The sequence below is a fragment of the Populus euphratica genome, unplaced genomic scaffold, assembly GCF_000495115.2.
Source record: "Populus euphratica unplaced genomic scaffold, PopEup_1.0 scaffold20.1, whole genome shotgun sequence".
Classification (NCBI taxonomy): Eukaryota; Viridiplantae; Streptophyta; class Magnoliopsida; order Malpighiales; family Salicaceae; genus Populus; species Populus euphratica.
In genome coordinates this window covers 1852647-1866642 of record NW_011499854.1, presented here as the reverse complement: position 1 = coordinate 1866642, position 13996 = coordinate 1852647, and the positions used below count along the sequence as shown (strand labels likewise).

The window sequence follows — 13996 nt, the reverse complement described above, 5'->3', positions numbered from 1 at the left end:
GGAAGGCAAAAAAAAAAACTGCAGCAAAACTTGTCGTGGGCCACGTCTCCTACCTGTCAGCTGCCCGCTATCCCTCTCACCCACACGATGCATTTTCTAATTGGTCGTTACCAATAGTCCTGCAATGGCAGGACTGTTAGTCACCTGTTTTTCCGCAAGCAGGAAGGAACATCCCTCATCATCTAGAGGCACGAATAGAGGGCATTCTCTGGCTTTATAAATGCAAAGAGAAAGGACACATGGAACGTGCAGACAGAAATAAAAACAAAGAACGTGAACATAAACAAAGAGAGAACTGAGAGACCAGAGGACAAAGAGAGAACAGGAGGTGGAGGTGAAAACACGAAAAGCTAGAGAGACTTTTGGCAAGGGAATTCCTATTTCTTTTCCTCAGACGAGATTGCAGACTCAGCCAAATCAAACATACAAACAAAGGATCAAAAAGAGAGACAAACAGAAAACGAATGAAAACATAAAGAAGAAGAAAAAAAAAAGAACAAGAACAAGAACAAGAACAAGAACGGAAAAAGAGAGAACCCAGAGAACCAAAAAAAGGGCAAGAGACAGATAGGAAACGAAGAGGAAGAAAAGGACATTGTCTGGCCAGAGCTACGTGATCATCACCATCATCTTCGTCTTAATAATTCATGAATGTTATCCAACAGTGCCAGCTCGGCTCGTTTGTTCTTTTTCTTTAAAAATTTTAAAGATCATCGTGATATTAGATATCCAATATTTTTAATATGCAGAGAATATATGTAAGGTATATTTTAATATTAAAATTAAAAAAAATAATTTTTTTTAATATACGAAATTATAAACTTATATATAAGACATAATTTTTATATTAAATAAAAAGATAATTTATCTTATTTGTTTTATATTAACATTAGAATGGTTAGGTTTTTAACTTAATAAAATAATATTTTTTTTATTAAATAGAAATTTTTTTAAATATTAAATAAACCAATATTTAAAAAAAATATATTTTTTTAATTTATATCAGATAAATAAATAGTATAACATATTTAAGATAAAACATAATAGAGTAGTTGTTAACTTTTTTTTACATAATTAGTTTTTTTATCCCGACTTTAAAACTAATTAGAATTTTTAATAATAAAAATATTAAGAGGTAACTTTTTTTTTCACTAATAAAAAATAAAAATTTCTTATCTTTCTTTACCTATATTATTCGGAGCAATTCTAATTTAAAAAGGTGATCACCGAAACACCGTATATGCAACTTTCTGAACTACCATAAAAAATTTCAGTGTTCAAATATTCTAATATATATATGTGTGTGTATTATGAGCCAAAACACCTGTTTATAATACGAGGAGGGATAATTATCTCTATTTTATAGTTTACGATCTTTAAGATCTTTCAATGAACCAAAAATTAGTTAATCGCGCATGAAAGTCTAATCTGGCAAGCGCAATTAAGAACGATATTATTTTTTAAAAAAAATATTACAACACGTCTTATTAATATTAATATAATTTAACAAAATAAGTTATTACACTACTTCGAAACATCGCCTCATACAATGAAAATGCTCTGAAACTGGATAGATAGCTAATAAATAGTACAAACCTTGCACTTATTCTAGCTATAAATCCAAATTCAGTAAACATAACGGAAGAGGCTAATTAAGATGGATAATTAAACGAGACACCAACCACCAATATTATTAGTACAACAAGAAAGAAGAAAGATGAACTAGACTGGCAGCAACAATGGTAATGGTGGATAGAACTGCAGATAAGGCAGCATGATTATTTGGCATAGATGTTGGAGGAGAGCTTGAGCTTCCATTTCCAACAACAATGGTAACCTTCTGACCAAAATCGCAGTGCATTCCAATGGTGCAAATATAGTAATACGTTCCATCTTTTGTTAACTGAAAGGTTGCAGGACTGGTATCTTTAAGTATTCCATTTGTTTTAGCACAGGCATCGTACTCGGTCTTTGTGGTTACCTCCAAGACATTATGTGTGTCTGTCCAGTTGAATTCTGAGGCGTTGAAAAAGAAAGAGTTAGAACTTAATTTGCTACTAAGCAATTATGAAAAGTTATATATACTGATTAATTGAAGTAAGTTGACCACGTAGCTTTGATTAATTTTTTGAAATATTAATTGTGTGACCGAAGTCAAACATGAAAGGGGAGATTTTATTTTTATTTTTTTCCAACAATAGAATATGTATTAATCTTTCAATTTCTCTACATCTTTGAGTCGTACTATATGATATTCCATAATTTTTTTTTATTTTTTCAAAGGACGGGTCATGGCCCGGAATTCAGCTAAAAAAATGATATTTTGTCTCCCTTCAAGCTTATGGTATAAGAATAAACGAGTGTCACAAGGGAAGATAGAAGAGGTGGCTAGGGACGAATTCAGATTTAGTAAAGTGGAAGGGTCAGAGAGTATAATTTCAATTTTGAAGGAATCATTTTGGAAGTTATTTACGACATTTTAATTTTTACAAGTTCTAGGGAGGATTTTAAATTTTTTTCAACTTTTAAGGGGGCCAGGACCACCCGGACTCCCTTTTCAATCTGTCCCTTCAGGTGGTCCTGATGAACTCGGAAAAAAAGAAGTTATGGGAGTTATCTAATTCTAAGAATGGAGAGAGAATTCTCCAGCATTGATGTTCGGTAGACAATTTCTTCTCTCTTTTACCTTTTGAAAAAGCACAAAGCTTATCTTTGATTCCACTTTATACAATTTACAACGGACATAGAGCACGCAAAATAAATATTTTGTTATAATTAAGCCAATGACTTAATTTACTGGCATCAACTTGGAAACCCAGTTGAAGAAGAGAAACAAAAGGTAAGTTGCATATAGTATGAAGGTGCATGTAACAGAGCATGGAAAATATGTAAGATTAACTCAATAATTTTTCCATCCATACATTTCTGAATACTCTGTACGTTTCATAATCATTGATGAGCTATCACCGTTTCCCTAGCTAGCTAGTTAATGAGGACATGACATGATTAATCAAGCTCGATAAAACTAATGTTGAACTAGTTCCTAGATAAATAAACATATCAAAGAAAATTAAGAGAATCATATATATGCTTACCTAATGAATCTCCAACCTCAAATTTCTTGCCACCAACCCAGTTCTCATAGTAAGATTTATTATCAGGAACTCTCCAACCACCATCATCTCCAACTTTGTATTTTGTTTCTGAGGTTGCTCCCTCTAGTAAAGCCACAGCAATGATCAAGAACACGATCCAGTCTATCCTAATAGCCATATTCTGTGTTCAACAGATCGACCCTGGAGGCAAAAGCAGACAGTGCTCTCTCTTCTTTATGTGGAGTGGGGGATAACTATATACTATATGTGACGGTTAGGGATTGATAATAAGATGACAATCAGGCAAAAGCTGGCAAAGGCTTGTCCACCACATACCGCTTATGGTCCTTGCTTTCTTAGAGCAATCGGATAACAATTAGGGTACGTACGTAAAGCTTAACTCATTGACGATTGAACGCTGCCGACTAATGTGAATTACTAGTAGGGGTTCAGCTCGCATCTATAAATTTGACCCTTTTGATTATCTGCTACAGCGTGCAAACTTGGCGAGGGACATATATGCATCGCTAAAAAAACACTTGCATATAAGCCATGTAATTATCCTGTAATTTTCAGTAAGAAATGTGAATTCAGGGATATGATCTACAAAATACATCTTGCATTGTTATTTCAATTCCAAATCCATAAAGAAAAGGAGAAAAAAACAAAACAAAACAAAACAAAATAAAGAAACTAAATGAATTATTGGGCCTTGGCCACAAACAAAATCAATTCAAACAATTCCCATGGGGGATTTAAGTGTGTGTGTATGCCGAATTGTACCACATCACTCAAACATTGGGTCATGACTTAGATACCGGAAAGATCCGGTGATAGCCCAACCAAGATTCAATATAAAGAAACAATTAAATAAAGTGGTTTGCATCAATGTAAAGTATCATTCACAATAATATTTTTTATTTATTTTGATTCTTAAATATATTTTTTTCATTGATTAAGTCCTTTAATTTCAAAATTAATAACCAATTGTTTTCTATTTGTTGATCAGACAACAAATTGAAAGGATTATAATCAAGGTGAAATGGAGCCAAAACTCATTGGTATATTCGAAGTTGATGTAAAAGTTCACTTTAGTTCTCTAATTTACAAATTAATACCTTTTCAATCTTTTTTTTTCTAATTTAATTTTGGTATAAAATATAATTTTATACAAAAATTCACTTTAGTCTGTATTAATTTGTTAGCATCAAGTATACTTCATAGGGATATGTTACAAATCATGTTATCTATCAACCTGTTAATATAAAAAGAACAAGTATTAGTTTCATGCATACATATTTAAAGAAAATATTTTGTTGCAAATGAATATGATATTAAGGAATTATTCATAAGTAAAATCATAATTCTTGATATATGGATATTCCATATAAAAAGGAATATTTTGTTATATAAAAGTAGAAATGATGTAGATTATTCAAGAATTAAAGTTGATTTTCTTTATAAAAAAGAATATATCAGTGATCTTCTATGAAATGATTTCATGAGATTCATCCAATTATCTTGATTATGGGATATTATTAAGAAAGAGAAATCTATGTTATCAAAATATTTCTTGTAATTATTTCTAGTATGGAATAAGACAATTAGCCACTTTAATATCATATTGAGCAAAAAAGGTGATAGTTTTCATTCATTGATTAAAAAAAATTGTTTTTTAAAAAGTATTATGATCATCTAATAGAAAGGGTTTTTTTTTTATATCTTATCGAGCAAAAAAGATGATAGTGTTCATTTATTGATTTAAAAAAAAATTATTTCTTAAAAAGTATTATGATTATCCAATAAAAAGGGATTTTTTTTTTCAAATGAATAATTTAAAAACCTATTGGTTCTAATAGCTTATTGCAGGGTTAATCATTTAGACCTTTCAACTTATAGATATGTGCTCATTTGTCTTCTTGAAACTCCCCAACTGTTGCAGCTTTTGATTGGGGGAGCCTCGAACATCCAGTATATGACATTAAGGAGTATTCCTCCATGGAGTAGTCCACTCATAGAACAAGCATGTAAGCGAAGCAAGAACAAGGATTTCCATTTCAGATCTCTCATCTAGTCAACAATACACATTCTTTTATTCAACAAATACATCCCATGCCTGGAACGAGTTCAAGGAGGAAGGGGGGTCAGGGGGGCACATGAAGGAGCTGCACTTAAATTCGGGCTAGAAGGAAAAATTGGGAACCACAATGCTAACCCTTAAGATCTCCCAACCCAGAACCTAGATCGACTTGCAATCATCTCAAGCGGACCCAACTTCAAAGCACCGGGTCTCGTCCGGGTTTGCCTGGGTCTACCAGGTCATGGGTCGACTCTTCAGGTCGACCGAGTTTTGCCAAATTGTTGCCTTGGTTAGTTTTTTATTAAACCCGAACCGGTCCAGTAACAGGGCAACTGGGTCCCAAGTAGACCCTTCGGGCCGGTCCGGGTTTAATAACTACCGTACCAGTGCCAAATTAACTGAAAATCTAAAGGAAAAAAAAAAAGGAGCTTTATTGTATGTAAAAAAAAATCTGGATAACAAGAACCTCACATAAAAATGAATCACACTAATCAAACTCTCAACCACGTGTAATATAATAGCACCAAAAAACTACAAAAATGGACAAGAAAGTGGTAAAGCCACTGAAACCCAGAGATCTGGCAGAGTTTGGTGGAGCAACAGTACTAGGTGGTTGGGCAGTTGGTGGTGAGGGTGGTGAACCAGAAGCTGGGGTCGGTGCAGGCGCTGATGGACCAGAAGCTGGAGTAGGAGTGCTAGGTTGAGGAGCAGGAGTGCTGGGTTGAGGAGCAGGAGTAGAAGGTCGAGGAGCAGGAGTGCTAGGTTGAGGAGCAGGAGTGCTGGGTTGAGGAGCAGGAGTAGAAGGTCGAGGAGCAGGAGTGCTAGGTTGAGGAGCAGAAGAAGATTGAGGAGTTGGAGTAGAAGGTTGAGGAGAAGGAGAAGATTGAGGAGTTGGAGTAGAAGGTTGAGGAGCAGAAGAAGATCTCTGAGGAGCTGGAGAAGGAGAAGAAGATGCAGCACTAACATTGATCATCATCTTTTGACCAGCAGAGCAATGGCCAGTAAAATTGCAAATGAAATAGTGCTCTCCTGAAGCATCAAGGTTGATTCTTGCTGGGCTGGTTTCTACCGAAGAAATGGGACTGCTTGTGGTGCAAGCATCATAATCTGCCTTTGTCACCTTGGCAACATCATGCGCGTTGGCCATAAAATTAAACACTGAAAAAAAATCAAAAAGAAAATATTAATATTTGAAAAAAATCCATTCTCATATTGTTCGCTCTGATATATATATAATAATTATATATATATATATATATATATATAAAAGCATAGGTTAATTAGGGTTGTGGTGTTACCTAGAATTTCACCAATATTGAAGGTTTGGTTTGCAGCCCATGATGAGTAGAAAGCAGGATCACCAGTAGGAATGGCCCAACCTGTGGTATCACCCACCGTATGGGTTGTTTGCGCCACTGAGGTTTGTATCAAAGCAGCTATAGCAATTGCTGCAAGGAATGCTATGTTGAGTCCTCTTGCCATCGACAATCTGGTTTTTCTATTCAAGTGGATCCTGCTTTTCCTTGTTGTAATACGAGCGGAGGGTCTGAATATGTTAATGTGCCTCCTATTCCCTATTTAGAGGGAGAGCCCAGGTCTTGCCTTGAAAGTGTTAGTAATTTGCGCAATTGGATGGAAAACACGTGTGTGATTCCTTATCTTTGATCAAGGGTGGGTTTGTTGAAGTGTGACTTATCAGAAATCCTTGGGATTTTACCGCGTAAGAACTCGCCTAATGTGACTTCGGGACCGTTGACTAGTCCTTGATTCTTGTTGTAATGTGAATTAGAGCAAACCCATTAAGGGAAAAATGAATAAATTAAATTGTATGGGCCATGACGTGGGAAGAGCTTGGTGCAATAGAAGTTCCATGGAGACAGGTGGAGGCATCTGAAGTTGGAGAGTTTCAAGGTAAGACTTTTGTAGACAAAATGAGTTCTACTATGCTAATTATAGAAAGTCCTTAATTGCAGAAGTTGCCTTTGATGTGATTTAGTTGATAGACAAATTGAGAAATAAGTGTGTTTGGTGATATAGTTAATGTCAATTTTATGTTTTTTTTCAAATTAAATTTACTTGATTATAATATCAAACAGATCTTAAAAATTAATAATATTTATATAGTTAATGTTTTTTTTTTTATCATCTTTGCTCGAGTATAACCAAAAGTTTTGTTTTTTTTTGTGCATCTGCATCTGCTTAATCCAAAGAATTAAGCATGGGGAATTAGATTTTGAACTTGGAATAAAGTGCCCATATCGTAAATATGATATGGGCGGAAGCCATTCTTTATGATTCCTCTTTCCAAAAGCCTATGCCATTTTTCTATTTTTTTTCTTGAAGTCACCTGGCATTCTAACTAATGGCCTACGGTTGAATGGACCATACGTTACCCTTATTTCAATAACCTTAAAGATCTGTGATATCAAGTAATTTGTCCTTCTTAACCTGAAATTAGCTATCTTGCATAATTCCTTCTAGAAAACCCCCCAAAAAACATAGCTTTCTTCCATAATCCCATTTTAACACATCCAGTTCCATGTACCCCTTACAACCTTTATCGCTGCTTGCTTCTCTAGCTATACTCATCTTTCTTTCTTCTTCTTCTTCTTTTATATCTCTCTTTGTTTTAAATAAGTGTTCCCACATGATAAAGTTGTTGAGATTTCAAATGGATTTGGGCTTTTCACAACTGCTTATAGACCGAGATGTTTAGGCTGAATTGTTAGATCGAGGTGTCCGAGTTTGGTTATTATGTATTCCCCAGCAAACAAGTCCCCTGTATGATTAGAGAATCCTCCATTGATTAAGTTTGTAAAACCAAGAAAGAAGGAAGTAATCTAAAGTGGGAAAAAGGTACAAGAATAAATTTACAGGAATAGAGAAGAAGAAGCATTTAGCAATTATTGAGGAGTGCAACAAGGTGTGTGAGAATGATGTCGATGCAGGCTTTTGGTGGGATGAATCTATTGATGATATGGTGTTGGAAGAGCTTGAGGTGTGTGTGAGGGCCGTGCAAGATTTAAAGAAGAATGTGGCTACTTGGATTAATTTGGGTGATGATCATTTTGGTTATCAAAATATGGTCCATTTTGATGTTGGCGGTGTTAATGGATTCAGTCTTGAAGATGGGCTTGTGATGGAGGGAGGGTATTGAACTTTTGATATGGCTGGTATGTGAAGAGCCTTGATCATCTTAAATGCCCGCCATTTGATGTTTTCTTTGAAAAATTGATGCAAGTATGGTCATAGAAAATAAATATTATTTTCTACTAGTTTGAAATATATTCGAATTTTATTTAGTTATTGTGTGAAAAAGGACTCCCTCTATTGTATAGTTCAATTTCCAATGAGTTTCTACTAAGCAAGAAATAAATATTTTCTTCCATGATGCATTAAATACTTTTTTTACTTTTAGTTAGAAGTATTTAATATATTGAGAACATATGTTTATGTTTGTTTAATTATGTAATTGATTTATATGGCATGTTAGTGATGAATGGAAATGTATAAGATTAGTATATTTAATAACTAGTAAGCTTGATATAGGTATGATAAATATATAATGGAATGATAAATATATAATGGAAGTTATATGTTGTTGTTGTGTTTTGGGACAAAAAAGGTTGAAAAATATGTTGTTAATAATATTTTGATAAAAATAAAGTAAAAAAAAAATACAAAAGAAATATCTCTTTAAGCTGGTTAAGTCTAGGTTCTTTAAGAAAAAATAGAGTAAATATTAGTTATAAAGTATGATAAAGTTCACTAAAACATACATGAGTCATGAGTATATGTAGGAAAGAATTAGAATAGGTGGTGATTGATGAAAAATCATAAAACAAATTGAATTAGAAAATGGTATTATAATAGTGCTATAGGCCTTCCAAGATGTGAATAATTGTAGATTTGTTTGAATTGAGAAATTTTATGTAAAAATATGTCAAGAAATGTGAAAGTAGTTCAAATAATAAGAAAATAAAAAAAAATATTGTGGTGAATAGATATGGTGTCGTCTATAAAAGAAAAAAATAGAGAGAATATGAAAAAAAATAATTTTGTGAACGCGATACAAATTATATTTTTAAAAAATTTAAAATTATTTTTACCAAAATTTAATATATTTTATATATTTTGTATTATTTTAATATACTAGTATTAAAAATAATTTTTAAAATATATATATATATATATATATATTTTTATATAAAAAATTTTTAATATACTAGTATTAAAAATAATTTTTAAAATATATATATATATATATATATATTAATATAAAAAATTATTTAAAAAATAAGTATAACCACGTTACTAAACATACCCTAATTCATTATAGCAATACACGTTAAACACGGTCTTGCATCTAACCTATCACGCTCTACACGCCTAGCTAGTAATTATTAAATAAGTAGCATCTTTTCTTAATCACACCACATTTTTATTAACGCCAACATGGAATTTCATTGCATGATGATTAATTAACTGAAAGGAAATAAAAAGTGCTTTATGAAAGAAAGCAAAAATATTTCTTAAAGTGACAATTTATGCAGAATCTCTCTTCGCTAGGAGAGTTCACACTTTCATTTGCTTTCACAAGAAAACTTGATTGCTTGTAGCACAATGTGAAATATTTTGAATTCTGTAACACATTCTATAATCCTTTATATATATAGACACATCGGTATTAGCTTAAATTTTGTGTTCACCTTCGAATCAAGCCATGTGGCTGACATGGGAGTTGCCCAGATTATATATAGACCTTCGGCAAGAACTTATAATCTTCAACTCGATACGCTAGAATACCGCAAAAAAAATATAGTCCGATTTCATCTCCATGTGTTTTAGTTCAAACTCTTACTCTAGTAATGGAATACCTTGAATTTCAATGCCTACATATATTCAATTAAACGAGCTGAATCTCCCGTTGACCAGTTTTTATATGCAGAAACCTGCTGCAAGTTAATGACTTTTGTTGAAAGCCATCCTTTTAAATTAATATACAAGTCTCTCTTTCTGAAAAAAAAAATCGTTGGAAAATCTAGGAAGCTCGTGCCTCTTTCATTTGTTTAGGTGAGGATTTGGCCCAACGGTGAAAAGTTGCCACGAGGTCACTGTACCTGATTAATTAACGGTTCAAAGTAAACTCAAAGGGAAAATTAGGTCACACAAGGCAACTCGTTGAAAATGGAGACATGGTTAGGTCTGCAGATTAATTATTATAATAATATAATGGGGTGGCATCATACTTAGTGGAATCACCAAAATAAAACTTAAAATAATATTTGATATATAAAGAACAAATGAGTGATAAAGTACATAGAAGCTATAAAAGCCTATCAGTATATCCTCAAATAAGTGATCAAATACATAGAAACAACATGACAGAACACTAGAAAATTATTGCTACAGGATGGGTTAAAAGCAACACATCAAACTAATGGCAATGGACACGAACATCAAAGCAAAGGTAGCAACAAGACTTGAGGCGGCTGAGGGTGGTGGCGGCGGCGGTGGAGAAAATGGAGTTTCAGGTGATGTCCCTGGTGAGGGGGTGTTGCCTGCTGGTACGTTAATGGCTAATTTTTGACCCGCGGAGCAGTGGCCAGCAAACGTGCAAAGAAAGTAGCTATCTCCAGTAACATTGAGAGTGATTTTTGCTGGTCCAGTTGTCACAACACTGTTTGGACTGCCTGTGTTGCAATTATCATAATCACTCTTCGAGACAGTGGCCACATCGTGTACACCTGTAGTGAATGTGAATGCTGCCAAAGCAATAGTTTTGCCAGTTAAATTTAAGCAACCCAAAGAGAGAAAATTAGAGTATTGAAGCATCCTTGATTTAGTTTTAATATCGAGATTACGTTTTTCTTCTAACCAATTTTAATAAGTATAATATATATATCGGAGCACAGACCAAAAAAGATCATCTTAAGGAATTATATGTACAAAAATATCATGTCATGCTAGTTCACCAGCTAATTAACATATAATTCTTGGATTTAATCTTCAAAGATCAAAGCAGGATTTAACAGAAAGTATTAGAGATAAAGAATTGAGCATGAATATCGGTGTTTTGTATGTGTAAGCCAACTTACTTAAAGTGTCACCAAGAGCGAAGGTTTTGCCTGAAACCCAGTCAGAGTAGAAAGAGGTGCTAGTAGGTCTTGTCCACCCGGTGGTGTCTCCAACCTGATGATCTGCTGCCTCTGAGCCACGCAACAATAGTGATACTGCTCCTAAAACTACAAAAACAATGAGACTTCTCATGTTGGTTAGTCTAGCGTGTGTGTTCTCAAAGGTAAAGTCACCCCTTCTCGAATGATCTTTCTCTGTGTGTGAGGTTCTCTATCTAATCTTCTTATCTATAAATAGAGGGAGTTGGAGAATTGTCTTTAGAGAAAGTTGGTTCTTTGGCCGATGGATTGGTGCCACTTGAAGGGAGATGCTTGCAAAATTGACTAGGAAATCTTTCTACCTTTATATATATATATATATATATACACACACACACACACACAGGGGTAGGGTAGGTGTTGAATGGCATCATCATCAAGTAAAACCGTGATAAATGAATTCCAAACTAATAAATGGGTGTTTTCAGTAAAATAACTTGCATGTCCTTAGAAGAAGATTTTTTATAGCTTGCGTTCAGGTGTCATTTTTGTATTTGCATTTATATTTGATTGGTTTTTGAGCAAATTTACAATTTAATAAATATAAATATTATTTAAAAAATAACTATTATAATGAACAATACATGTAAGACTATTTAAGAATCAAATACTATCTTATGTTTGAATTGATTCAATATTTTTTTTATAAAAAGATAATGAATGTGGTCAACGATCATCTATTTTAGTAGTGATGACTTTTTATTTTTTTATTTTTTTTCTTCATGATTTTCACACCTATTTTTTTTTTAATTTCAAAATAATCCTTCAATTTTGAATTCATTTAGATTTGATTCATGTGTTTTTTTTATTATTTATTTTATTTAAAATAATTTATAAAATTAATTTTTTTTTAATTTCATCCTCCTTCAATTTTGTTATCTTTTAAATTTGATTTATATTCTTTTTATTTTGATTAAGATAATTTTTAATTTTTTTTTATAATTTCATCATCCACATGATTTTTTCCTATTAAATGTGATCCATATTTTTTTATCATTATTTCTTTACTTCAGTAACTTTTTAAAATTGATTTTTTTCTTGTTTTATCCTCCATTATTAAATTGATTTGAAATTGAAATTCTTAATTAAGCCCAGATATAGGGTTTCACAAATTTTAAGTTTTAAAGATTAACATAAGTTGTTTTTATTTTTTTAAGTTCATGTTTTTTTAGTTTTAAACTTTAGTATTTATTCAATTGGAGATTAAACTCTATTATTTTTATTTATTTATTTTCTATAGAGTTTTTCAATAATTTTAAAAATAATTCAAGTTATCTTGATTCTATTTATTTATTATTCTTTATTGAATTTACTCTGAAAAATATTTTAAATTGATTTTTTTCAATTTGTTTCTTCAATATTAGATTGGTTTTAAATTAATTTGTTTTTAGTTGTGTGATTCAATACTGGATTGTTTTATAGTTAAACTTCATAGTTTTATTTCATTTATTTTCACTGATAATTTTTTTACCTTTTATTTACATAAATAATTATTTGATTAAATAAAAAATATATTAAAACAATTATAATTATTAATATGAATGAGTATATATATTATAATGCAAAGTTAAATATTTTAATCTTAGTTATCTCTTGATCAAATATCAATTTAATTAATTAGATATTTATGTCTTTTGATTTATAATTGCAAAAAACATTACTCAAAAATATATTAAAAAACTTGTATATTTATTTTTTTATTAAAAAAATTATTAAATGTTAAATAGCCAGTCGAAAATTATATGAAGTGCCTGCATGTATATTCTTAAGAAACTAAACTGGCTTTGGCACGTATTTCCATCTTGGCAACAAAAGAAGAAGAAAAAGGGATAAAACGTAGTAGGTGGTAAAGTCAATGTGCTCTTGCATGTGTCAGGAATATCAGCTTGTGGCTATGAAATGTTTTCTTGTATTGAAAACGCGTGGATGATATTTGCATATACTGGGTCAAATGAAACTTATTGCATCCTTAACAATTCATGCCAAGATTGTTAATCTACATATCATCCAGTTCAAGTTTCAATATTTTTGAACTTAGTTTTTATATGGTAAATAACTAAAAATTGATTTTAAATTTATATTTTATAATATTATTAAATATTAAAAAACAATTTATTTTCTAAAAATATATTATTATTTTTTTAAAACAAACAAAGGGGGTGTAAGATTACTTCATGTATTGATGACCTGATAGAAGCCTAAAATGATGTCACCTCAACGAGAGAAAAATCCAAAGGGATGGGGAGAAAATGACGCCGACAAAGTTCAAACACGACTACGTTTCTCTCAAGCAGAAGACACTAATAAAGCAAAACATCAACGGACATCATCACTCGAACCCATTTTCAATATTATGCACATATTTTCTTGGGAATACAAGCCTACTTACTTTAGGGTTCTAGGGTAGCTCTTGACTTTGTGACCCTCGTGTAAAACAAGCCTTCTCCAGATTCTAGAACTTGGTAAAAGACTTGGCTTTTGGTTTATAACAAGATTAAGAGCAATAGTATTTATTTATGTACGTTGTTATGATTATTTTTTAAATAATATTTTGTATTAAAATATATATTATTGATATTTTTTATTTTAAAAAAAATATTTTTAATATTATTATATTAAAATAATTTAAAAATACTAAAAATTTA

At 31.7% G+C, this 13996-nt stretch overlaps 3 protein-coding genes across 3 annotated transcripts; all 3 read right to left on the bottom strand.

Moving 5' to 3' along the window:
* Positions 1 to 1463: 1463 nt before the first annotated feature.
* On the bottom strand, positions 1464 to 3356 carry LOC105122626 (cucumber peeling cupredoxin-like). Its single transcript, XM_011021850.1, has 2 exons — positions 3096 to 3356; positions 1464 to 2016 (listed from the first exon to the last, which is right to left on the bottom strand). Exons 1-2 carry the CDS (start codon positions 3271 to 3273, stop codon positions 1694 to 1696), a joined length of 501 nt encoding a protein of 166 aa, XP_011020152.1. The 5' UTR covers positions 3274 to 3356; the 3' UTR covers positions 1464 to 1693.
* Positions 3357 to 5591: 2235 nt separating this feature from the next.
* LOC105122625 (uclacyanin-3-like) lies at positions 5592 to 6712 on the bottom strand. Its single transcript, XM_011021849.1, has 2 exons — positions 6474 to 6712; positions 5592 to 6333 (listed from the first exon to the last, which is right to left on the bottom strand). The coding sequence occupies exons 1-2, from the start codon at positions 6655 to 6657 to the stop codon at positions 5675 to 5677; spliced, it is 843 nt and encodes a 280-aa protein (XP_011020151.1). The 5' UTR covers positions 6658 to 6712; the 3' UTR covers positions 5592 to 5674.
* Positions 6713 to 10442: 3730 nt separating this feature from the next.
* On the bottom strand, positions 10443 to 11533 carry LOC105122624 (umecyanin-like). Its single transcript, XM_011021848.1, has 2 exons — positions 11274 to 11533; positions 10443 to 10940 (listed from the first exon to the last, which is right to left on the bottom strand). Exons 1-2 carry the CDS (start codon positions 11443 to 11445, stop codon positions 10594 to 10596), a joined length of 519 nt encoding a protein of 172 aa, XP_011020150.1. The 5' UTR covers positions 11446 to 11533; the 3' UTR covers positions 10443 to 10593.
* Positions 11534 to 13996: the final 2463 nt, after the last annotated feature.

Coding starts and splice junctions, on each gene's coding strand:
- LOC105122626 (XM_011021850.1), bottom strand. CDS start 3,273: ATGGCTATTAGGATAGACTGGATCGTGTTCTTGATCATTGCTGTGGCT. Junction 2,017..3,095: donor TGAGGTTGGAGATTCATTAG/GTAAGCATATAT, acceptor TCAACGCCTCAG/AATTCAACTGGACAGACACA.
- LOC105122625 (XM_011021849.1), bottom strand. CDS start 6,657: ATGGCAAGAGGACTCAACATAGCATTCCTTGCAGCAATTGCTATAGCT. Junction 6,334..6,473: donor CAATATTGGTGAAATTCTAG/GTAACACCACAA, acceptor ATTTTTTTTCAG/TGTTTAATTTTATGGCCAAC.
- LOC105122624 (XM_011021848.1), bottom strand. CDS start 11,445: ATGAGAAGTCTCATTGTTTTTGTAGTTTTAGGAGCAGTATCACTATTG. Junction 10,941..11,273: donor CGCTCTTGGTGACACTTTAA/GTAAGTTGGCTT, acceptor TTGCTTTGGCAG/CATTCACATTCACTACAGGT.